This window comes from Phodopus roborovskii, unplaced genomic scaffold (assembly GCF_943737965.1).
Source record: "Phodopus roborovskii unplaced genomic scaffold, PHOROB, whole genome shotgun sequence".
NCBI lineage: Eukaryota > Metazoa > Chordata > Mammalia > Rodentia > Cricetidae > Phodopus > Phodopus roborovskii.
This window is the reverse complement of record NW_026126480.1, coordinates 59,864,243-59,890,412: the sequence shown is the minus strand read 5'-3', so window position 1 is coordinate 59,890,412 and position 26,170 is coordinate 59,864,243. Positions and strand designations below refer to the sequence as shown.

Below are 26,170 nucleotides of genomic sequence, written 5' to 3'. Positions count from 1 at the left end.
TGACCCTCCTGATAATGATATACATACTCTCACTTAACTAAGTTACTTGGCTTTTCACTTTTCCTTAACTATAAAGTACAGAGAACAAGATGAAATGAGATAATGTGTTTCTATATATTATAAAGAACTTGCAACATAGCAAGTATGAACTCTTATGTGTTGTGGGAACTCATTCAGCCAATAAACTTTAGGTACCGGCCCCTGGAGCTGTCTGGGGGCAGGAAGGCAGATGGAGTCCATTTCAGGTGCGGATGCAAGTAGAAGTGGGGCTTTGAGCAAAGGGGACATGCAGCCACTAGGACAAGTTCCAGCTGTCTGCCAACACAGCAGGGAGTCAGGGGCAGTACACTTAACCCGGTGAGCCTGAGAGCTCTGAGGTGCTGTGGAAATACATAGGGCGCCTACTTTGGGGGCAGTTTGCCACTTTGGGGCCTTTGGTGTTCTGGCCACATGGACACCAAATTGTGTTGAATGATTGTAAGAGTACATGAGAGCCCAGAATAAAGGGAAGTCGGGTATTTATTGGTGATCACCCACAAACAACAAAGTAGAATGACAAATTAGAGACCAGCACCCAAGAGACAGCTTGCTTCCCAGTCCACACATAGCATTTGAGGCCTCTCCCAAAGGGGGTTGGTACCTCGAAAACTATTAGCGGAATGAATTCTCACAAAACTTGTGTATTAACTTTCCCCAAAGTCTATAATCTTGTTATACTATATCAATTTAAAAAATTAAAAAAGAAAACCATGCTGTTTGTTCCCTAAATATATGCTATACATTTTTTTTCTCCCTCTGTACTGTTTTTGTCTCACTGAAAATCTTCCTGACTGCCAGCTTAGACCTATTTTAGCTAAATATCACAAATCTACTATGAGAAACATTTTAAATGTTTTCTGGTTCAAATATTTATATTTGGTTAATATAATTTCAGAGTGTTATCTTTTCCTTTGGAAATTAGTATATGCAGGACCCCACCCCTCTTTGTTAATGTAACTTATCAAGTAGGTGCCCTACACATTTTCTGTACTCCATGGAAACTGAAATATTTGAAGCTGGCTTCAGAATATTTCTTTTAAGACTTTTAAGAGTGACATCTGAGTGATGTTGTTCCTATAGAAATGTAGTATACAACACAGAATAGTCGGCATTGGCACCATTTGGGTTTTTGCTAGCATTCTCTTATATGTGATGAATCAACATATTCATTAGTATCTCCAAGGTGATTGCTGTGTTTGTTTAAATTTGAGGAAAAACATAGCTGAGTGAACCACTTATGTATCTAGTTGGTTCACATGTTAAAGCTACTTGGGAAAGAACACTTATTGACTTATTTACACGTTTGTACGTCAAGTAGTTTTAAATTGAATAAAAACTGTAGTAGTTACTAAACAAATTATTCAACGTGTCTTTGTCCATTGGCTCCCTGACCAAGTAGTAGAAACAGTACAGTGATCCTTTATGTCATTGATTCTACACTATGCTAGATTTATTTAAGTCCTATGAAACTTGAGGTGAGGAAGGGAGTTACAATGAAAGGAGGAAATACTTGAATTGTGCAGAAGATACAGGGTAGCAAATAAGATAAAGAAATGCAAATGACATTTGCATTCGTTTGAAATACTATCTGGCCATCATTCAGCCAGAAATGGTATGTTTTTTACTGTTTTAGATATAAATCAACTTGTTTTTGTTGTGGTTGGTTGGTTGGTTGGTTGGTTGGTTGGTTGGTTGGTTGGTTGGTTGGTTTTTTTCAAAACAGGGAAACAGGGTTTCTTGGTAGCTTTGGAGGCTCAGTAGATCAGGCTGGCCTCGAATTCACAGAGTGCTGGGAATGATGGCTTGCGCCACCACTGCCCAGTTTAGCTATATTGTTTTGTTTTGTTTTTTTTTTTTTTTTTTTTTTTTTTTTTTTTTTTAATGTGAACATTGTCCACAATCTGTGATGGATATTTTAAAGAATAAATCCGATGGAAAATGCACTTAATGTCTGTTAAAATAACTCTTCTTTTGCTGGGAGGAGACACCGTGGTCAATGCAATTTTTATTAAAGAAAAGCATTTAATTTGGGAGCTTGCTTACAAAGTTAGAGTGTTAGTCCATTATCATGTCTGGGAATGTGGCAGCAGGCAGTCATGTTGCTGGGGAAGTAGCTGAGAGCTCATATCTGATACACAAGTTGCAGGCCAATAGACTGTTCCTGGCTTGGGTCTTTGAAACCTCAAAGCTCACCCCCATTGAGTCTTTTCCAGCAAGGACACACCTCCTGATCCTTCCTGAATTGTTCTCCAGTTGGGAAACAGACATTCAAATGTGTGAGCTTATGGAGACCATTCTCTAAACAGCCACAAAATCCTAAGCAATTTGTTCAAGATTTGAAACTGGGACTAAGGGTCTGGTTTTCTTATTTATACCTAGCTTTTTGATTTGGGTGGGTTTGTTTTGGTTTTTTGAGGCAAGGTTAACTATGTAGCCCTAGTTGACCCAGAATTCACTATGTAGACCAGGTTGGTTTAATAGAAGAGATCTGGGTGGGCGGTGGTATTGCACACCTTTAATCCCAGCACTAGGGAAATAAAGGCAGGCGAATCTCAGTGAGTTCGAGGCCATCCTGGTCTTGAAAGAGAGTTCCAGGACAGTCTCCAAACCTACAGAGCAACCATGTCTTGAAAAAAGAAAAAGAAGAGAAGGAGAAGTCATCTGGCTGACTCTGTCTCCTAAGTTCTGGGACTAGCCCGGTTACTCCAGTTTATACACTTCTATCTCAAGATTTGGAGCTAGGAACCACAAGTGTTAGAGAATTTTTGTCTTTGTGAATCTGGGTCACCCCACTTGATATATTTTCTACTCCCATCAATTTCCTTGCAAATTTCATTTTCCTTCCCTGCTGAATAGAACATTGTACATATGTACCACATTTTCATTACTCGTTATCAGTTGAAAGACATTTAGTTTGTTTGCATTTCCTAGCTACTGTAGAACAGCAATAAACATGACTGAGCAAGTACCTGTAGGGTAGGATGTCAAGTCCTTTGGGTATATGTCAAAGTGGAATAGCTGGTCCATTTGGTAGCTTTATGTTTATCTCTGAAGATTCTCCACACTGATTTTCAAAGTATCTCCATCAGTTCGCAATCCCAGCAACAGTGGGTGAGGGCTCTATTCCTTCCTCCATTCAGCATTTGTTGTCAGTTGTTTGGTTAGCCATTCTGGCAGGGATAAGATGGAATTGTTTTCATTTTATATTTCTCTAATTTCTGAGGGTGATATACACTTTTTGTGGTATTTCTTGGCCACTTTTATTTCTTTTGTAACTGCAGATCTGTAGCACATTTTTCCAAATTGATAGTCTTCTTGGTTCTTTGTATTATGTATGTATATTAAATATTAATCATCTGTAAAATGCATAGCAGGCCTAGGTTCTTGCCTGTTCAATAGGTTTCTTCTTCACTCCAGGGCCATAGGGACTAGCACTGTTGGGCGATATAGCCTTATTGAAGTAGGTATGGTGTTGTTAGAGGAAGTGTGTCACTGTGGGTAGGCTTGGGGTATCAGAAGCTCAAGCTAGGCAGAGTGGATCATTGTCTTCTGCTGCCAGATATAGACCTTTCAGCTACCTCTCCAGCGCCACGTCTACCTGCATGCCACCATGTTTCTTTCCTGCCATGACAATAACAAACTAAATCTCTGAACTATAATCTAGTCCCAATGAAATATTTTGCTTTATAAAAGTTGCCATGGTCGTGGTGTTTTTCACAGCAGTAACACTCTAAAAGAGCCCTACTTATCAGTTGTTGGTGTTAATTCCTGGGCAGATAGAGTTCTATTCAGAAAGTCTTTCCTACACCTATAGCTTATGTTTATTTCTAGCAATTTCAGTATTTCATGATTCATACTGAGGTCTTTGATTCATTTGGAGTTAATTTTTGTGCATGTTGATAAATGTGGATCTTATTTCATTAGATAGCTCATTTTCCCAGCACCATTTCATAAAGATGCTATCTTGTTTCTAGTGCTTGTGCTTAGGAATCTTTTATTTCTAAGTTTTATAGTCAAATATAATTTAATTGTTGTATAATTAAAAAATTATTACTGCTATAATAAACACCATGGCCCAAAGCACTGTGGGGAGGAAGGGATTTATTTTGCTTATACGTTCACTTCACAGTTCATCAAAGGAAGTAAGGGCAGGAACCTAGAGGCAGGAACTAAAGAAGATGCCATAGAAAAACATTGCTTACTGGCTAATCCTATAACTACCTGCCCATAGGTGGCACCACCCACAGTGAACTAGGCCCTACAAGGTCAATCATAACCTGAAGTACCACAAGCCAATCTACTGGGGCTATTTTCTCAGTAGAGGTTCCTCTTTCAAATAACCTCTAGCTTGTGTTAAGTTTACATAATACTAGATAGCATAGCATCTTCTTCAAAAACTCAGGTGGCTATAGTTATGTGCACATGTATTTGTGAGATGTTCATTCTAAGCTGGAACCTCTAAAAAATATTTTTATTCTTAGAGAATTTCTTGGCGACATATCTTGATTGTAATCAACCTCTGCTCCTCCCTTGAACTCCTGCCAGATCCATTCACCCACAGTGTGCTCTGGTTTTTTAGACTATCTCACAGTAGTTGTCTTGGCCCTTTCTCTGCCTCTTAAAATCTTTTTGTGCAACTTTATGATTTTAATGGGATTGGTGTTTGTTTCTTTTTCTCTAAGACAGTGGTTCTCAACCTTGATAATGCTGCTACCCTTAAATATAGTTCCTCATGTTGTGGTGACCCCCAACCATAAAGAAAATATTTTCATTGCTACTTTATAACTGTAATTTTGAATCATAATGTAAATATCTGATATGCAACCCTTGTGAAAAGGTCTTTCAACCCCCAGAAGAGTTGCAACCCTTGGGTTGGGAATTGCTAGTTTTAAGACAATGTTCACTGTTTTCTTACATAATAACCTTTATTATTTTCAGGTTTGTTCTTTCCAATCCCTCTCTTTAGGATTTTTATCATAAAAGCTTTTTGGATTTTGTCAAAGACTTCATGTGTCCACTAAGATGATCCTGTCATTTTTTACTTTAAGTCCATTTGTATCATTTGTTTACATCCCTGCATCTCTGGGATGAAAATCAACTTGATCATGGTGGAGTGTCTTTTTGATATGTCTGTATTTAGTTTGCAAGTATTTTATTGGTAGTTTTGTATCTGTGTATCAGGGATATTGGCCTGTAGTTTTATTTTTTGTGTGTGTCTCTACCTAGCTTGAGTATTAGAGTAACATTGGCTTCTAGAATTACATTTTTAAGCTGATTTTTATTCTACTGAATATATGGATGGAAAATAAAATCAAAACTATTTTTTTGTTGTTGTTGTTAAATTTAGCTTGTTCATAATATTAACTCTTTTGCTAGAGACTGTGCTAGAGACTACCTGCCAGAAGACTTGCTCACCTGCAAACTGCAGAAAATACTTAGCAGGTATCTTAATGGAACATTAACCACATTTTTTTTTCTCCTTAGATCAGAGGGATTATATCTGTGAATATTGTGCTCGGGCCTTCAAGAGTTCCCACAATCTGGCAGTACACAGGATGATTCACACGGGCGAGAAGCCATTACAGTGAGTATTTACTTACTAGTGAACATCTGGGTAGGAGTGCTCTCTTGGAGGCTTGTCGTCCCTTATAAACAAAACATTTCAGTGTCAGATATTCATTGGGGATTTTTTTCTTGTTCTTTGTTTAGCTTTTCCTTTGTGAATATATTTTTTTATTAGTTTGAGAATTTATTCTGCCTTAACCACTTTGCATTCCAGCCATGGAACCCAGTTTGTTCTGCCTGTGTATATGTTTTCAGTTCTCACCTGGCTCCTGACTTAAGAATTCTCTGCTTGATTGTTCATTTCCTTTGGATTTCCTTTAGATGTGAGATCTGTGGATTTACTTGTCGACAAAAGGCATCCCTTAATTGGCATATGAAGAAACATGATGCAGACTCCTTCTACCAATTTTCTTGCAATATCTGTGGCAAAAAATTTGAGAAGAAAGACAGCGTAGTAGCACACAAAGCAAAGAGCCACCCTGAGGTGCTGATTGCAGAAGCTCTGGCAGCCAATGCAGGCGCCCTCATCACCAGCACAGATATCTTGGGCACTAACCCAGAGCCCCTGACACAACCTGCAGATGCTCAGGGGCTTCCTCTTCTTCCTGAGCCCTTGGGAAACTCAGCATCTGGAGAGTGTCTACTGCTAGAAGCTGAAGGGATGTCGAAGTCATACTGCAGTGGGACAGAACGGGTGAGCCTTATGGCTGACGGGAAGATCTTTGTGGGAAGCGGCAGCAGTGGGGGCACTGAAGGGCTGGTCATGAACTCGGATATACTCGGTGCTACCACAGAGGTTCTGATTGAAGATTCAGACTCTACTGGACCTTAGTGCAAAGGAAGACTTTGGGCACTGGGACAGTGCAGACTTTGTATTTAAAAGATAAAAAGGACAAAAAAAAAAAAAAAATTCAAAGCATTTAAAATCTAGTAAAATAACTGAAGGGCCTGCTCTTTGCATTGTGGATCACAACACACACACATACACAGAGTCTATCTATATCTCTATCCCCTTCCCCTGAAGTTTCCTCCCTCATCCTTAAAACATTGATGTTGCCTTTACCAGAAAGGTCATTGAAAAAGCAGCAGCATACTTGGTTCCAGCCATCAGCAGCAGACTTCCTGCTCATCGGCAGATCTCCTTATCCCAACCTGTAAATCTGATGTGCTCTGGATCAGCTTTTAACTCATAATAGTATATTACTGTCATCTAAGTCTTTTCTCCTCTACTGCTGCCCTATGGCTCTGGCTTCTCCCCACTGCAACAACCAACACTTACCCTCAAATATTAGAGGCTGGCAATTTGACTTGGCACTTTAGGGCCCCTTAGCAGGATGCTGTTAAAACAGTACACATCTCTCATCCCTCTTCCATTACTCACTGGGTTTGGGGAAGGAAGGATGATACATGGGGACCACCTCCCTTCCCTTTCAGTGGATCCCAGCACCTCAGTCCCCCTCCCAAACCTCCATATGGCTCTTAATGGTGCTCACTTGCTTGGAAGCAGGCTCCCAAGAGAGAGGGGACTGCCCTATGACAGTCTTTTTTGGCTGTAAGATGGGGCTCTATATCAGTGAGAAAAGTCCCAGGCTAATGGCAGAAATTTGCACTTTGAACATGTGTGTTTTTGTGTTTTGGAACCTGAGATTCCTTATTTATTAATGGAAAGTCTGATTTTTTGGGGGGGAGGGTCTTTGTTGCTATGTTTTGTGGGGCTGGGAGAGTAGATTATTCTGACATGGGATCCTTCCTACAAGAGGTACTTTGAAGGCAAGGCTTAGAGTTAAAGAAGCACAGCCAGCCTCTAAAATCATAGTTTTCCAGTGGCCTTTAAAGAAAGCTGGTCCTCAGCACTAACAGAATCACTACAGTAGCCTAGTGCTTTTTTGGAAGCCTTAGGGAAGGTTGATAGGTTATGGTAACTAGTGTGCTCTTTGAGATACAAGGATTTGAAGGGATGAGGTCTGAATCACACATAAAAGATTTTTTTTTTCTTCTGTGAATTTATTTTCTTTTTTGTCCTCACTATTTCTTTACATTTATCTCCTAACTCTGACCCCTTGTTTTGATTTTGGTTTTGTCATTGGTCATTCCAGCTCTCCATTAGTGGGAGACCAGACCATGTCATTCATGAAGGAACAAAATTGATGAGTTTTGGTTAAGAGAAAATTGTCTTGCCTTCCCCTTTAGAAGAGACAAAGTTTGAATAGACAAAAGCAGAGGTGAAAAATCTATGTGATAATGTCTTTGCCTTTCCCCGAATTATCTATTTTCATTGAAGTAGGGATTTTAATGCATTGTGAATTGTTTATTTCTGTCATTGGGAGACACAGATCGTGGTTTTGTATGCTTATACCTCTCAGAAGACTAAAACCCTAATTCAGCTCATTATTTTTTTGAGAATTAGAAGTGCAGTCCCTCCCTATGTGCTTCAGAATCTGCCATTGAAGACCTGGCCAGATGTTGTCAGAAATACATGCTGACTGTTGGGAAAAATGAGAGTCTGACTGAGAACAAAATAAGGAACAGTTTGTTTTTCACAAACACTAAAACTATGGAGTTTATCAAATTTTCTTTGCTTAATTTTTTCCCAGAAAAATGTCATCTCTGAAAGACGCTTACTGTACACCCACCACTGTCACTGTTTGGGATGCCAGGAGGAGGGAGGAAGACACCTACAGGAACAATCTTAAACACATTATTGTTTCCTCTAGAGTGTTGCAGACTTTGCCAACCCCTCCCATGGTGAGGGGAGAGAAGGCATAAAGACAGGCTTTCCTGCCCCACAGTTTGCAGTTGACTTTGGTACATTGGTTTGAAATTTACATTGACTTTGGTACATTGGTACACAGATTTGAAAATACTGTAAGAGTAATTATAAATGGGACTACAACAAAGTTGCTCTACGTGATACTGTTTCTCTAACTAATGTTTGTATTCTACACTTACCATTTGTTTTTCACATTTAGACTATCTCCATAAATTTCACTTAGAATGGTTACTCATCAAATATAGCCACCCACAGAGAAGCAAACTGCATTGTAAACATCTTTCTGGGATGGGGAGAAATGTTCTTTTCTGTACCTCACTCCCCTCCCCTTGAAAGCAACTGGTTATAATAATTAGAAACATCCTATCCTCTCATTTGGGGGAGAGTGTGTAAGGGGGCTGGGTCATCTTCATAGCTACCATTTGCTGACAATAAATTATTGTAGCAGTTTGCAATAAATTTTAAGGTAGTTTTCATGAACTTTACATTTTTTCTTTTGAGAACAAGTGCTAGCATAGTAAAAGTGTAAGCAAACTAAGCACGATTCCCATTTCCTTTCTTCCCATGCAACTCATTTAATTGTCCTTTAAGGAGTCCTTTTAATCTTCAAAATTGGTAGATATGTCATGCTCTTATCTTACTATCTTTTAAATAGCTAGTCATCCCTCCAATTTCAAATGGCAGTTCTAAATTTTATAGATATAGTTGTGATAATTACTTGGTATTTCTGGGAGTTATGCATACTCCTTGCTTGGGTTGCTGGTGTATTTTGCATAACCCTAACACATTTTACAGGGTTTAGTCAGATGCTGGCTGGGAGTCCTGGGGATGAGTACAGAAAACATTATCATAGAGCACTTGGACCTCCCTCACACCTGTTTGGAGGAAGAATGTGAACTCTACCACCAACCTATTTGAGGTCTTACAGCCTCACCGCAGACCAGTTTCACTCCTGTCTTCTAATTTTCCATATACTCAAGAAAATCAGAACATTGTAATGGGGCAGTTATATTTCCTAAAACCTTTTTTGCCTGTTGAAATGTGCAGGACCCTTTTCCTGTGATGAGAGATAGGTGGTTACTTGATCTAGGTTTAAAAGTTATGTTAAAAAAAAATTATAATAAAAGGGATACTTTGCTTTTAAAATCTTGTTTCCTCTTAATCTAGTTGATCATATTCAAAATAAGTATGTAAAGAAGAAAAATAAAAGTTGTCTTCCTGGAAGCAACTAGTCTTCCTTGGTTGTACCGAGTTAGTCATCCAAGAGTAAACAGTTGATACTGCTAAATGAAGAAAACAGATGCCTCCAGGGTAGACTTTTGTATGCTGCTAGTTGCTCTTTGTTGAGAGTTGGGTAGCGGTTCTAATGCTGAGATGCCTGTTTGGCAGACTCCAAATACTGCTTCATTTGCTTACTTGGGGATGTTAAAAGATACTGGGAAGTACATTGGACTCTGATGATGGAACCTTGGTTGCATTTAACATCAGTGCTTCTTGACAAACTTATAATACCTGTGTCGAGTTCTAATTTTAAAAAAGAAAACAGTGTAATCTTGGTAAAAGTTTAGTGGCAGTCATTCCTCATTTATTGTTTGCCTTTGTCAATTTGCTCCTTAGATTACAAGTGTTTGAACTTCTTTGCAACATCTGATATGAAATAGGGACACTCACAGACCCATTTGAGGATGAAACTTTGAAACTTTAGCCAATTAGCATCACCCACTGAGTGCAGTACAAAAGAATGACAGATCTGTAAGCACCTTTTAACTCTTTTGTCCTCATTTCAAAGCCTGTTCATTCTCTTGTTTAGCATGGAGTATGACTTTGACTGGGAAGAAAAAGAAGCATGTTGTCACTTGAGTAAGACTGCCTGAGAAATGTTACCAAGTTAGAGTTGGGTGTTTCCTTTGGGAGAGAACAGGCCTAAACAGTGCCTTCCACATCCTGTAGCTACTAGGAAGGCTCCATGATTGAGATTAGAGATGCTCCTTTACCTAATTTTTAAACAAGTTTAAATTAACCTTATGAAGGATGAGGATGGAAACATGCTGCCAAGGACCTGTATCACATAGTCTTTGTCTCTTTCATAAAACAGGAGCTTCACAAAGAAATCGTAAAAGGGGTTAGGGGATGAATATACCAAATGACCAGAGCAGAAACATAACTTTAGTTTATTGAATTTTTTTGATAAGAGTTTCTTATATCAAATGAGAAAGCTACTATTTACTCCCAAAGATACTAATATTTAGCCCAAAATCAGTCTTAAGAATCAAATGAAGTTTAAATGCTACAGCACAGTATCTGACCCATTTGATAACCTAACTCAATACATTTTGCCATACTAAAATAAAAATTTAGAATGTAAAAAGCAGAATAAAATCAATAGATTATATGTGACAATAACACTACATTAGGCAGGGGTGGGTGTCATGAGGATTAGTGTGATAGTGACCTTGTTGCTAAGTACAAAAGCAAAACAATGACATGAAAACAAGTGCTAAGTACTGAGTGGAGGAGAGAGATGGAGACAGACGCTGCAGAGGGGAAAAAAAAAAGACTGATTAAAAAGGGCCCTTTGATTCCACAGGCACAAAAATCCACAGCCAGGAATTTGCTACCACCTCTGAGTCAGGCAGGGGGTGGGGATGGGGGTGCACAATCCCATTAGAGAATGCCCAGTGGATTTAGTCTGTGGGAGTCACATTTCTTATTTGGCCCAGTGAAGACAGAAGCAAACCAGCTCACTTGTTTCCTGGGACAGTTGATTTAGGGGATGGCTTTTGCTGAGCAGTCACCTCTGACCCTTCACCGCCGGGACCTCTGTAGCCGTTCTATCTGGTTAGCAAGGAAGATTCGTTCAGACCTGACTGCTCTTATGGAATCTTATGTAAGTTGTCTATTTTGCTGTTGTCTGTTTTCAACTCTTCTAACCCAACACTAAACCATCATGTTCCAACCCCATAACCAATTATCTAGTCTTAATGGTCATTCATATATTAAACACCTATAATTTGCCATGGCCTCTCCCTTGAGATCCTTATTGTCTTCCTGTAGCCTCCTTAAGAGACAAGTCTTTCCGTGAATGAGAAGATACAGTATTTGATTGCCTTTTTTCTGAATCTTACCAGGATAGACAGTAGGCTTTCTATGTTTTGGTTCTTCATAGAATTTTTGAGCTTTAGAAATAAAAGGGTTGCAGGATTAAGAAGCACTTTATGTAATTTTGGAGAAATGTATAGTTTCCCTCTGTACAATATAAGCTACCTACATTTTAGTTTTTCACATCAGAAGTATATCTGTAACTAAATAGATTTATCAAAAAGATTCCCTAGAATCTTCACTAGAGTCTTGTGAAAATGTCAAATTAACAATAGAGTTCTGGGCTTGTTTTCTCATGAGGGCCTCTATCTAAAGACCTGACGTGTTAATATTCCAGGCCTCCTAAAATTCATGTTCTCTAAGAATTGATAACGTTTGAAAAGCCTTGCCATATATAAGACTGTAATAATTACCCTTTTAAAGACAGTTTCTATTGTATTTGAAGGGATTGATCTCACCTTGAGAGTAGACATTGGGGATAGGAAAATTCAGGTAGTGCTGCAGGATCATGGCTCCCCAAATGAAGGGTTTCCATTCAAGACATTTTCTTTACAACTTGGATCAGTTACTGTAGAAGTGAAAGAGATTTTATTTGTGATTGAAGGAAGGGATTGAGATGATGTGGAACATACCATGTTTTGCTATATTCTTGGCCAGGTGAAGCATCAGGGCCTGAATAAAAATATCAACCTGGACTCTGTGGCTGGTGTGCCAGTGGCAAGCACTGATCGTTGGAGTGAGATGACTGAGGCAGACAGACTCCAAGAGAACCTCCAGGCGTACCGTACCTTCCATGGGATGTTGACCAAGCTTTTAGAAGACCAGAGAGTACATTTCACCCCAAATGAAGGTGACTTCCATCAGGCAATACATACTCTTCTGCTCCAAGTTTCTGCCTTTGCCTACCAGCTAGAGGAATTAATGGTGCTTCTGGAACAGAAGATCCCAGAAAATGAGGTTGATGGGATGCCTGTCACTGTTGGAGATGGTGGCCTCTTTGAGAAAAAGCTGTGGGGCCTGAAAGTCCTTCAAGAGCTTTCACAATGGACCGTGAGGTCTATCCATGACCTCCGTGTCATCTCTTCTCATCAGATGGGAATCTCAGCACATGAGAGCCATTATGGGGCCAAGGATAAGCAAATGTAGCAGCTAGCCCTTCTCTCTCCTCTTTTGTTCTGGTGAGATGTAGGTAGTTCCCCGAGGCCTCATTTTCCCTGAGTCATTTTTGAAAACCTTAGACCACAGGCATTTTCATCAAGTAGTATTGTCACACATGAAAAGGTAGAATTACAAGTTATTCTGGGTGTATGCATATGTGTGCACATGTTTTTGTTTGTATTGGTTTAATAGAGTAGAAACAAGGGCACTATCCTCCCACCTTCCTGCTTTAACATCCCTGATACTAAGTGACCTTTCTAGGCATTTAACAGCCTTACAGGCAGAAGAGAAATTGTGGTTGTGGTTGACTTCAGCAAAGATTGACTAAACAAATTGGAAGTCCTGGACTATCACCATTCAAACTACCATAATAAAAATAACATTGTCTGCTGTGCAGAGGCAATGAGTGTGCCATGACTTTATGTACTTTCTATATAACTTCACATCTTTGTCTCAGAGGGTTAGAAGATGTGTCTTGCAATCTATCCCTAGCGCTGAAAAGCAGCCCTTGTTACATATCCTCAGAAGTCAGCAGCAGACAATCAGCAGCAGATGGCCATCCACAAGTATTTGTTGCTCACACCTGGTAAAGAACAGCAACTATGCATCTGCAGATTCCATTTGGGGAAAAAATGAGCCCACTGTACTTCCATACTTGGAAACTAAAGGATATGCAATATCAGACTGGTTTAGTATTAACTAATGTACTTGAATATTGAGTTAATCACTGTTTATAGCAAGTGAACAGATCAGTGATATATAGGCGCTATAACTAGATACTCAACAGAGGATGGAATGCTCAGGTTAAAGTGTCACAGAGCTTCATCACCTTACATTCTCTGCGCTTAGTCATGAGGGGAGGATGAGGTCTACTTGGTCCCCACTGAGAATGCCAGAGATTCTTAAATAGCACAGTAACACTCTGCCTTTAATATACTTGTGAGAGCCATACTGGAAGACTAGGAAAGAGATATCCCTGGGGAAGTCCATTTGCAGTGAGGCCTGTGTATTCACTAATGGTGCATTGTGAATTCCAATGATTTGTTAATATCATTTGTTTTTTTTTAAACTTATCTTTAGTTAAACCTGAGAGATCTTGAGTCGGGAGCCCAAGTCTAATCATGACATCTTGCTTCATAAATGAACCATCTTGTATCCTCTCCTACAAGGGGTTCCATACATGCTAGAACTCTAATCAAGTGTAGTACAGGACTCCATCAATCACTGTTGTAGCTCACGGGAAGTGAGACCCTGCTTTCTACTATGAAAATACAGTTGTGTATGTATAAAATAAAGACAGAAACTAAGGTGAGATAAAGAGATTAATTAAAGCACAAATAAATGTACTCCCTGGGTTGGTGAAGTACATTATAGAATAAACTCCAAGAGAAAAAAAAAAAAAAGAGTTGGTTCAGGAAAGCAAGTTAGACAAACAGTAAAATCTGGACCCAGCGCCATAAAAGGCCTGTTTTGTTTTATTCTGTTTGTGATTTTAGTATAGATAATTTCTCATTGTATTTAGAAGTGCTTATTTCATTATTACGTTCTGTTTGTCAGCATTTCCCACTTAATAAAGTATATGCTAACAAGGTTCATGGTTAAAGAAGAAAAGTGTCTAAAATTACATTATGGGATATAGCAAGATTATGAACAATCTACGTCAAGACTGACCCCTCTTCTAGGGTTTCTATCTCTCACAGGCATGACAGATACTGCAGGATTTTCAGAAAGCAGTGCTTATGAAGGAATATGTATATAGCTTTCAAGTGGAAAGTGGCCCAAAGAAAGTACAAATATTGAATGAGAAGAAATAGGAAAATGTCCCAGTCCTGTAGCTCACAGAAATGGAGAGTCTCTTGAGTGCCCTGCTCTACTGTGTTGTCATATTCATCTTCAAGAAACTTGGTGGTGCATGACAGCATCCCAGCACTCAGGAAGCTGAAGGATTGGGAGTTAGAGAATAGCTTGGACTACATAGTAAGAATATACACACACATACCCCAAGAAGAAACTTAAAATATACCTCACAGCAGTGTGTAAAAACCTTCAGAAAAAAAAAGGGGCAGAGAAGAGTGAATGGGGAGATGTCTTGGTGGGTAAGACTGTCCTGCAAGCATGAAGACCAGAGTTTGAATACCCCAAAAACATGTAAAATCTGAGCATGACTGTGCCAGCACTGGAGAACAGAGTCAGAATGGATCCTGGGAGCTCAATGGCCTTGCCAAAACAGTGTCCTGTGACACCATTTTAAGACAATAAGGCAATAATCGATGAAGACACTTGGCATCCCTCTCTGACCAGAGCATGCATGCAAACTCGCATGTGCCACACATGTATACACACAACTTAATTTTAAAAGGGAGGAGAAGCTGGGCATGGTGGTGCACACCTTTAATCAGAGCACTCACTCAGGAAGCAGAAGCAGGAAGAGTTCAAAGCCAGCCTGGTCCAGCTCTAGGACTACATAGACTACATAGAGGTAGGCAGGAATAAAAAGTTTAAGTGGGTACTTAACCATATAACACAAATATAAACCCATGGGAGAGATGAATGTGTTGACTATGTCATATTTACCAGGAACGTGTAAGACTGAATAAAGGGCTTACAATGTGCCAATGCCCTATGTATATCTTAACTACAGGGAATGGTTTTGTGAACATAATTTGTTGTTTGATTCTTTGTGTAGCTTGTATGGCACCAAGGATCTTGTGGGGCTTGGGTATGGAGTTGGTTTCAGCATGGGACATGAAACTCAGTGCCTCACATAATAAGCAAACACTTTACACGGAGCTCCAGTCCCAGCATTTGGAAAGATAAAGTTTTTAAGGATTCACAAAGTCAATGAGATTATTTAGATTTTATTCCTTTATTTCATAGGCCTGTCCATGGATAGAATCCCTAGAAAATCATAGATATGCAAATTCAGTTCCTCACCTTTAACCTTTACATCATTAAAAAAAAAAAAAAAGATTCTACCTCACAGCCCCCCAAAACATTCTCAGAGGAGGGTGATTCTGTTTCCCTGAATTGTATGGATGAGGCCTGACAAATTCTCCTTAAGGTGATGATTTGAAAGACTTACAAATTAGCACACACTCAAGGCCAAACATGGAAAAGAATCAGCTTAAGATAATGAGAATTGAGGGAAGTGATCACTTAGTATAAAACATGCGAAGTATAAAGTCAACCCTGGTCCTGCCGTTACTTCGGGCTACTGTAGATGAAAGCCCAATGAACAACACTGATGTGACCTCTGGCCAGAGGAAGAAAGTCTGAAAAGTAATTTCAAATGACTTCTGATCATGTACCCTTGGGTCCCCCCCTCCCTGAGTACCAGAGCATCAGCTCATTTCTTGCTTTTATTAAGGGTTAGGAACATACACAACAGGCCTCTATCAAAATGAGGTTGAGCTGAGATTTCAGTTGATTGTGGTTGTGTGTGTGTGTGTGTGTGTGTGTGTGTGTGTGTGTGTGTGTGTGTGTGTGATATAATGTGGTTTGAGAACAGAATTCTTTAAAGAGATGGTTTGGCCTCAACTTCAAGCTCCATGGTCAACAATGAACCCTCTGAATGCTGGTGCATTCATTCAAATGTAAAAGGCAGTAAAAACGATCTCAACACAAAAGCTTTTACAGAATTCTTACTATCACTGAAAAATGCTTGGTGTTTAAATATCCATGTGCTTGAGATATTTAACAAAAGATTGTTTCTTGGATCAATCTATTTTGGGCACATAGAATATAAAAGATGCTAGAATGGCTAACAATAGAGTTCTCTTCTCAGCAAGACCTCGAGTTGCTTCTTTTATTTCTGTGTCTTTGGATGAACAAGGGGAATTTCAAGTGATTTCAACACTGGATAAAACGTAATCCTCTCAGCCAGGGCCAGGCTCGATCAAGCATGCTGGGTAAATCTCCATGATGCCAGGCCACTGGGCAAAAGTCCCAAGGGCAGGCAGCCTGCAAAAGGCTGTGTGCTCCTACATCACCAGGCCAAATGCTCCTACAACCTTCTGAATATGCAGTTTAATTGCCTAGGTTGTAAATGAAGAAGGTTTGGTTTAACTTCAAATATTTTATTACCAGCCAAGGCTTTGGCTGAGAAAGATCTCTAAAGAGTCTGTTTCCAGTTATTTTAGAGGTAGAAATTAAGTTGTGACAAACCACACAGGTGAAAATAAAATTGCTGAGTCTGTACTTCATCTCCATGTTGAGTTAGTGTGAAAGAACAATGTGTTACTTAGCATATGAGATAGCTTGACACTGTTTTGTGATAGTTAATCCTTTGAGATATCAATCTACTTTCAGATGAGGGAAATGACAGTGGACATTAATTTGTTCAAGTTTATTCCTCTGGCATATGACAAGATTAAAGTTTTAATTCTAGTCTCAAAACTTTGAGAGCTCAGGTGACCAAGATCATCCAATTCTGAAATGTGCCCTGCACCTCTACAGTTCACTTTCCTTGGACAAAACCAGCATTAACTTGTTCCAAAGGATAACAAAGCCAATTTAAGTTCCCAAACTGGGACAAGTCACTCTCTCTGAGCTCCTCACTTATGAAATGGAAAAGATGACAAATACCTGATCTCACAGGTTATTAACACAGTTCAGACAAATTATCTGTATGTACTTGTAAATGGCATGTGAACTTCAAGTGTATCTAATAACTCAAGTATCTTAGATTCAAGTTACACTTTGGACTGAGGAGTGCACTCTGAATATCTCATAGATCGTCATTTTCCAGGATGGACATGGTGGGGTCATTACCTAGTTTTCACCTTGTTGACTTTAGGCTACAAAATACCAACCCAACCTCACTCCTACCCCCCCCCCCAGGAATCCTACATCGCTGTAGAGTTTGAGACACAGGCTGTTCACTGCACAGAAGATGGCTTTTCCTGTAATATAGTCAGACAGGCCCTGGAGACACCTGGCAGACTCTAGACTGGGGAGCCAAGGAAACATGCAAACCTAGGCGCCACCCAAGATGTGTTAAAGCATGCATTTAGACTCATCCCTCTTATACCCACACCCTCCTCTTAATACAGAAAGGAACTCAAAACTATTTAGTTTTCCTGTCCCTTTACTAGGTATCTAGTGTGAGGAAATCATAGACATTCCAAAATCTGTCCCAGTATCCCAGCTCCAAAAAGTCTTACCCCCCTCTCCACCCCCCCCCCACTGCACCCTGACCTCTCCATTAGACCAGCTTTCAGAAAGCATCAGCTGTCTGTTTCATTGTCTTTATGTTACGCCCAGCCTCCTGAGTTCCTGTACCTCTAATAATCCTTTGAAACTCTAGGGTTCCAGTACTTGGAACCCTTCATAGCACAGATATTTTTTACTCTCCGACCACAAGTTTTATTGTAATCTAATGGTCCTATATCCTCTCTCTCTCTCTCTCTCTCTCTCTCTCTCTCTCTCTCTCTCTCTCCCTCTCCCTCTCCCTCTCCCTCTCCCTCTCCCTCTCCCTCTCCCTCTCCCTCTCCCTCTCTCTCCCTCTCTCCCTCTCTGATACAGAATACATTCTAAAATCCTTCCCAGGAGTGAAGGCACCCAGAGAAGATGGTAAATAATATTTCAAGAAAGGTGTTTCCTGATCAAGTGTAGGTCTTAATGATCTTTATGTCATAATGCTAGGTTAAGACTTAAGACATTTCTCTTGCTTAACAGCTACTAACCCAATTCTTATTCCCAAAACTCAGGATAGCAAAAAGGTTGAGGGTATACAAAGAACTTGAAAAGTTGCCAGAATAATGCTATTATTTTCAAGCTAAGTTCTAAAGTTCAACTTTTGGAAGTTGCCTGCCAAAGTTCAACCAATTTTAACAGCAATGCATTTTGACAAAACTACATTGGGTTCCTGCTGATGCAGAAGGGAATAATGAAGATAAGTGTAAGTGGTGTTTACTCTATGCCAGGTGTTGTTCTAATTGCTTTCCACGCATTATCTCATATATTCTTCTTCAGGAGTCTGTATGATACACAGAAAGATCCTTGTTTTTACAAAGGAAACAGTGAAGACATATAGCTGATCATTGATTGTACTTGTAACACTCCTCAAGTCAATAATGCTTAGTCATTCATGTGGATAACCCCGAGCTGTGAAAGCACAGAAAGCACACTGTAGAAGCTGGGCACCCTGACAGTTGGGCATTGAAGGACAATGAGGGTTTTGCCCTTAGGAAAGTAATAATAATAGGAGGGAGAGGCAGGCAAGAACATTGCAGTTAGATGCAATGACACTTGTCAGGGCTTGGCTACTGGAAGGCTTGTCTGCGACCTTTCAGTGTGGCTGAATCTCAGGGCTTCCGCAGAGTTTCAAAGAGAATGAAACTGAGGGAGGAAAATGATGACACCTTGGAAAAGAATCCATGAAAGTTTTGAAGATGAGGAGTGCCAGCATCAACTCTTTGTTCCAGGAAGTATCTGACACAGCTGTGTCTGCACTGGAGCCGAACACAGAGGGAGGCAGAGGAATTCACTGAAAAGATGCTGTTTGATGCTTAAAGTAAGACATGGGAATATTGGAGCTACCAGTATATAGAGACAAATACAGCATAGCTCTATTTCTGAAGTTTGCATTCTGGTGAGTGAAGACAAGCAACACACAATAGTATAACTTAGATATTGGTAAGAATTGGGTAGAAAAAATGAGTTACGGAGAGTAGTGGCCACAAAAGCAAAGAGAAAGAATCCTCAAGGGACAGTCCTCTAGGGTTTCATTCCTTCTACAGCTGAGTTGGGACCTACATGAACTTTAATAGTCAATGGAGATCAACAGAAAAGGAAAATAGAATTATAACTGGGAGATTGCATTTTTTTTTTTTTTTTTACATTATTTGCTTGGTAAAACTTCAGCAACAAATCAGGTCATGTAAAATACCAGGATCTTCTTTCTGGCTATAATAAATGATTTGTGTCTAACATTCTTCACCATTTTCAAGAAGGCTTTGCTATTTTACTCTACCTTAATTTTCAATTGCAGTTCCCTGAGATCTGAATCAGCCATAAGTAGATCTGAGTAAAGATGCTATTGAATACAAATTCCCAAGGCAGGACAGAGCTTCTTGTCTTCAAGGAAATGAAAGGTTGATGGGCCTGAAGCCAACTGAGCAGAGGAGTAATGCCAAGGACAAGAGGCCAGAGGCCAGGGGAAACACAATGTTGCTAACAGCTGTGTTGAGGGGAAGGTAATCCAAGAGGAACTGTGAGTATTTTGCAAAGAACGTGGTAAAACCTCAACTGGCATTGTAGGCTGTGATTGGCTGATGGAGTAGAGTCTAAGCAGGGCAGAGATTTGCTCTAATTGAACACTATCTAGAAGTAGGACAGCTCTCTGTTGTTACAATCACATGAAGACAGACATTTAAATGCCTTCAAGGTCAGACTTCACCCACAACTCACCATCACAGACAAGGAGAGCATTGGTGCTAGAATGAGTGTCAATACTGTTTTACAAGAGATGACGAAGAACCTTGATACATGCATATAATCTCTAAGCTTCAGATGCTAAAGCAGGAGAATCATGAGTTTGAGTCCAGGTGTTAACAACCACCCTCACTCATCCTGATGACCTGAGCTAACATAGATGTCCTGAGCTGTCACATCTTTAAACAAGCACTAAGCCCATCTTTGTGTGCCTGTATCCAACTGTGAAATCCCATACATACATCAACCTGACAGAAGCCCTTGTGTGGAACACCAACTCAATCCCAAAGACCACAAGAAACCAGGGCAATAGGTGAATCTCTGTAAAATTGCCCAAGAGAGGAACACCTTTAAATGGTTGCTTGAGCTTGTACAGTGGTTTTGTGGTACAAAGATGAGTAAATATGCAAGAAACAACAACTGTGTGTGTGTGTGTGTGTGTATGTTTGTGTGCGTGCACATGCATGCGCAATTTTATGAGGTGATGCTTTATAGATAGTACCATGAGCTTATTTGTGTCTCTGCTCACTGAACTGTTCACCTCAGCTCAGCTGAGAACTGTGGAAGCCACAAGTTCCATTCTAGCCATCAACGCTTACATTCATTTCTCTCACTAGTGACAAGGTTAGTGTGTATGGAAAGGAAACTGATGAGCACAAACATACATATGATTCTAAAGTCAGTGTGTGATTAATTCTGCTTAGTTACTATTCTTCCTAGACAGTAAAGAGCAAATATTCCTACCTAAAACAGTGTCTAGATACCTAATGGTGGGATCACCATTGGTTTCTGATGGCACTGAATCTAAAACAAAACCATACTTTATTGAATCCTTCCCTAAATTAGCTAATCTAAGTCAAATCCTAGAGCAAATACCTTTAGCATTTCCATACCAAAATGTCTCAAGGTCCTCCATGTTCAGCTGCCTCCCTAGTTGTAGCAAGCCAATAAACATTAGTTTGAATCCATGCATTTTCCAGGTAATGTTTACAAATAATCATTGGAAAGTTTTAAGTCAGAAGATAATGGAATTTATATTGTTAAAATGAGCTTCAAGTCAGAAGTCGATGGCTTAAATCAGATCAAGCAGAAAACAAGAATTCAGACTAGGTATTGGATGTTGTATAGGACTTTGCAATACTGGTTTATACATGAGCTGAATTGAGTGTACAAGGTAGAAGAATAGGGAAAGGGGGAAGAATGAGAATGAAGGAAAAGGTCAGGCTTAGCCCACAAGAACCTTAGACAGATTGCTGAAGAATTTCAATTTTGTTTAATAGACATAGAGTCAATAGTCCAAGACAGAAAGAAAGGAATGCAAGAACAGGAGAAAAGCACTGGGGGTCAAGTCCATTGTCCTGCCTTAGTCCTAAAAGGTACTGAAAATCCATGGTGGTGAGAAACCCTCTACTTCTCATTTCTCATCTTGGAAAAAATCTGCATTTTCTAAGGAAGATTCCATCACATTCTTTCCTCTCTTTTCCCCCTTCATCCTTCTCATTATGACTGTGTTAGTCAAATTTGTGTATGACAGAATACCTGAGATGGTCAATGTATAAATAGAAAATGTTTGTTCTGCTTTAGTCATGCAGACTTTGGCTTATGATTGTTTTGTTCCATTGTCCTCAGCCTGTGACAGAGAATCAAGATGATGTAGCAGGCCTTGGAGGCATACACATATATAATCCTGTCATTGACATGAGGATTGTGAGTTCCAGGGCAGACTGAGAGGTATAGTAAGAACATGTCTAAAAAAAGAAAGAGAAAGAGGAGGAAAAGTGAGAGGGAGAAAAAGACAGGGAGAGGAAGGAAGAAAAGAAAGTGGATAGGTGATGGGAATAGACTATAGGAAACTCACCAGTTCATGGCCACATGCCAGAAGGCAGAAAAAAAAAATAACGGGGTTCTACTATCCTCTTTAAAGGCAGACCCCCTCCCCCCCCACACCAATAATAACCTGAAGTCTTTCTACCAGATCTTACCTTAAGTGTTCCATCACCACCTAGTAGTTCCAGACTGGGCACTAAGCATTCAACACATGGGCCTTTGGAGATGGTTAAGATCCAAACTGCAGCAGTAACTAACTTATATTCATGCTTCTAGACACAGATGATGCCACTTCTTTGTGAAATGATCCCCGATCAGTATCTATCTCCCAGTCCTCTCTTTCTCTCTTTGTTGTGGCTATTCTTGCACATCAGCTACTATCATGACTGCTTCTACTCCTGACTACTGACACTGTTACTGCTGCTGCCACCAATGACACTGAGCCCTGACACTGAAGCTGATGCTCTACACTTAGCAGCACGTGTAACCCTCATCACAACCTCTTCCTTACACTTGTTCCACTTTACGTAGGAAACAAGCAAAGCTCAGCAACTTTGACTGGCTTGAGGCTGCAGAACCAGAGTGGTAAACCTCAGTGATGCTTTTTTGCCCATAGTTTATCTTTTCACCATCCAGTTGCTTATTGTCAGCTATAGTCTGAACACATTAATATCTATGTTCCTCAACAGACAACACATTAATATAACTTTTATTATAGAACATTGCTATGATTGTTCCATTTTATCCTTAGTGATGGCACTTAGTATCTTACTGCAACTAATTTACAAATTAAAAGTCATGGGTATGTTTGTGTGTGTATGAAACTGCACAATACATATACGATACATACATACATGCACATAGATGATAGATAGCTGATAGAATAGATGAGAGAGAGAATGAGAGAGAGAGAGAGAGAGAGAGAGAGAGATATCAGCCATCTGTGGTTGCATTTGCAGACCTCCCTGGGGAAACCTAGTCCTCACAGACCAGTTCAGAGTATTTAGGTACACAAATCATGCTTCTTTTGTACTTAACTATATAATACTTCTCACAACATTACATATTGGTTGGTTCTGTGCATGCCTTTCTCCTCCAGTGTGGGCTTTTGAAAGGCAGTTCTGTGTGTTCTCTGGTATAAGGAAAGAATTCACCGAATGCTATCTAAATGAGAGAGCAAAATCAGGTACAGGGAGTGACAAAGGAAGTGTATAATGGAAAAAATGCTTTCATGTCAGTGCTTACCAATCTTTTCCACAGATAATGATTTCTGTAAAGCAGCATGGAATAAGTTGGAAGATCTGGATTCTAGGAGGACGCTGCTCTAGGCTAGAGGGAACTGGACCATGGTGCATATGGTATGCCTATTTTACAATTGGGTGACTATCATGATAAAGGGATCAGTACATCTTGGACATGTGCGCTGTATCAAGGGTTGGCAAACAATACTTTTAAAGGTAGAATATAAATATTTTAGACCTATGAGCTATAGTAATTCTGTTGCAGCTATCCAACTCTCTCATTGTCCCACAAAAGCAGTTATAAATAATAAACAAATGCAGATGTTATTTCCAATGAAACCTCGCTACAAAAACAGGCCCCTGCCCTGTGAGCCACTGGCTGAGTGGTGTTTTATAAGGATATTGTACTTCACAGACTTGTTATCATCTCCTCATTTCCATTTTTAATTTGATATAATCTAATTAATTGATCTCTTTTTCAAAAGATTCTTTTGATATCATACCTAAAAACCTTTGCCTTCTCCAAGCTCACAAAGATTTTTTAAATACAATTTTTGCCTCCATGATTTTTCTCTTTGGCACATAATAAAGGGTGATCTTTAGGAAGAAGATTTAATATAAGAAAAGGAGAGAGGGCTGAATATGGGTCTCAGCCAGAAGTACTGAGCAGTCTAAGGGACCTCAGACAATGGAACTAGGATGTGTTCCTGGTGCACAAAAGGACCTTGCAAACACATCCCCCATGGAGGGATACTGCCTTAACCTAGAGACAGGAGAGAAGTCCTAGTCCCTACTTCAAATGACCTGACAGATCTACATGCCCCCACCTGGATGGCATAGCTCTACATGTGGAATTGGGGTGGGGAGATGGGAGGGGAGAGTGGTCAGGGTGCATGTGACAGGGCAGAGAGGGTAAAAGGGAGGGAGGGAGGGAGGGAGAAAGGAAGGGGGAAGTGGGATCGACATGTAAAGTAATAAATTAAATAAAAAAAGAAAGAAAAGGAAGGAGGGAAAGAGGAAGAAAGGGATATGAAGAAATAGACGGAGAATTTATTTTAAACAAAGGCTTCTCTCCTTTCTTACTGTCTCTGCACTTGACTCTTCAAGGCAGACGCTCACAAAAGTTCTTTGCATCTGAACCTCATTTTTGAACTTCCAACCTTGTTGACTTCTTTCACTTATAATTTAGGGGCTCCTTACCTTTCAGTGCTGTAGCATAACTTTTTCCAACATGTATGCCAATGTTAACTTTCACCTGTAACTGCTTTTAAACACTTACTTCATTGGGCTAGGGGTTAAGAACACTGGCTGCTCTTGCAAAAGACCCAAGTTCTTTTCCCAGGACCTATGGCACATAATAGCTACCTTCAACTTCAGCGTCAGGGTTCCAACACCCTTTTTTTGACCTCCGAGGCACCAGGCCCACTTGTGGTACAATACCCACATGCTTGCAAAATGCCCATACACATAAAATAAATAAATCTAGAATTTTAAAAAAGTTTCTGTCAGCCCCCAGTAGCACTTCCCAGAGGACCAAGTCTTCAGTGAATGGACCTTGAAAGGACATTGTGAATTCAACCTAGGCACCTACTTTAGATATGGGATTGGTTCTCAGAGAAGTGAGACAGTTTGCTCACAGACAGAGCTAGTCAGTAGTCATACTGGGACTTCAGCCCGTCTGGGTTTTGCTCTGATTCCCATTTTTAAATTAGTTTAATGTTTAACCAATCTCAAATCTGAGCTTTCGAATGCTGAAAATCGAGGTCCTAACATGCTTTTTATCCAATAGCTCTCCCACTGTTATCTAGTATCCTAACCTCCTTTTTATATAGGGCCATTTTACACAGGGCCAACTGAGGTGCAGAGAATGATTAAGGCTAGGAATTTGCCTCAGATCAGATCCACTGTTCAGAGCTACATCATTTTTTAAAACTCCTTACCCTTCCTGAGGCCCCATGTCTTCCCTGGTAAAATAAGGATAGTTTAGTGCCCAGCTGAAGCTATCTTTAAGGTTTGTGGTTTTTAAGATTTTTAAAATCTGTATTGTGTTTTCCTTGCATGCCTGCAGTGTCCAAAAAGGCTAGAAGAAGGTATAAGAACCCATGGATCTGAAATTACAGATGGCTATTAACTGCCATTCGGGTTCTGGGAACCAAACCTGAATTTTCTGATAGAGCAACAAGTGCTCATAACCACAGAGTCATTTCTCTAGCCCCTGACCTTGTCTTCAAAAACAGAATTAGAATAAATACTTTTCATAAAGGAAAATTGGAAATACTTAGTAAGCACTACAAATTATTTTTATTGAATTGCTAGTGTTGATAATTGAGTCAATTTCTAACTTACCATTTGACTTTGTATAAGGCAGTTAACTGCTCTGAGTCTTGGTTATCTTTTTAATTAATTAAATGATTTTTCATTTATTTAAAATACTGATCAGGTTCCCCTTCCTCCTCTCTTCCTTCGTCCCCTTTCCTATCCTCCCATTTACAGCCTCCCATCCATTTTTCCATCTCCATTCAGAAAGCAGCACCTCTCATGGGCATCAACAAAGCAGACACACCAAGTTGAGGCAGGACAAGAGTCTTGGTTTTCTTATCAATAAGATGGGTACAAATTTTAGGGTTTGTGAAAATTAACTGGAATTTATTAGAGCGAGTGCTATAAGGTGTAGTGACCAAATTTTAGAAAAACAGTCAAGGAAACAATTCAGGAGAGCTGCCAGTCATCCAGTCCTCAGGTGTCAATTACAAAGTGCATCAGAGTCAAAGTACAAATGATAATAAATGCCCCAGCATTACCTAGACTTCAACTGTCCCTTCCTCTCAAGACTCAAGATTTGTATTAACACTGTCATGAGAAAACATCTCTGATATATTCCAGTTTGTAACTATAGTGGTTGAAACATGAAGACATGAAGAGCACTCATGGGCTCACCTGGATTAGGGAGGTCTTATCATTTCTGCATAATGATGCTTCTCACTCCCTAGCCCCCAGGATTTCTTTGTATGTTTCAGGAATTGATTGTAAACTTGTG

At 39.8% G+C, this 26,170-nt stretch overlaps 2 protein-coding genes across 3 annotated transcripts in view; both read left to right on the top strand.

Moving 5' to 3' along the window:
• The window catches only part of Zfp91 (ZFP91 zinc finger protein, atypical E3 ubiquitin ligase), a 38,013-nt gene extending 28,493 nt beyond the window's left edge, over positions 1-9,520 (top strand). For both annotated transcript variants that reach the window (XM_051194018.1, XM_051194017.1), the window contains exons 10-11: positions 5,524-5,623; positions 5,926-9,520. In XM_051194018.1, the coding sequence (XP_051049975.1) occupies positions 5,524-5,623; positions 5,926-6,436 (611 nt within the window). In that variant the 3' untranslated portion in view covers positions 6,437-9,520. The remainder of the gene's footprint in view (positions 1-5,523; positions 5,624-5,925) is intronic.
• Positions 9,521-10,742: 1,222 nt separating this feature from the next.
• On the top strand, positions 10,743-12,680 carry Cntf (ciliary neurotrophic factor). Its single transcript, XM_051194016.1, has 2 exons — positions 10,743-11,261; positions 12,131-12,680. The coding sequence occupies exons 1-2, from the start codon at positions 11,148-11,150 to the stop codon at positions 12,617-12,619; spliced, it is 603 nt and encodes a 200-aa protein (XP_051049973.1). The 5' UTR covers positions 10,743-11,147; the 3' UTR covers positions 12,620-12,680.
• Positions 12,681-26,170: the final 13,490 nt, after the last annotated feature.

Bases quoted from the DNA above. Each gene is read 5' to 3' on its own strand.
- Cntf (XM_051194016.1), top strand. From the start codon at position 11,148: ATGGCTTTTGCTGAGCAGTCACCTCTGACCCTTCACCGCCGGGACCTC. The intron at 11,262-12,130 runs GTAAGTTGTCTA...ATTCTTGGCCAG, and splicing joins CTGCTCTTATGGAATCTTAT to GTGAAGCATCAGGGCCTGAA.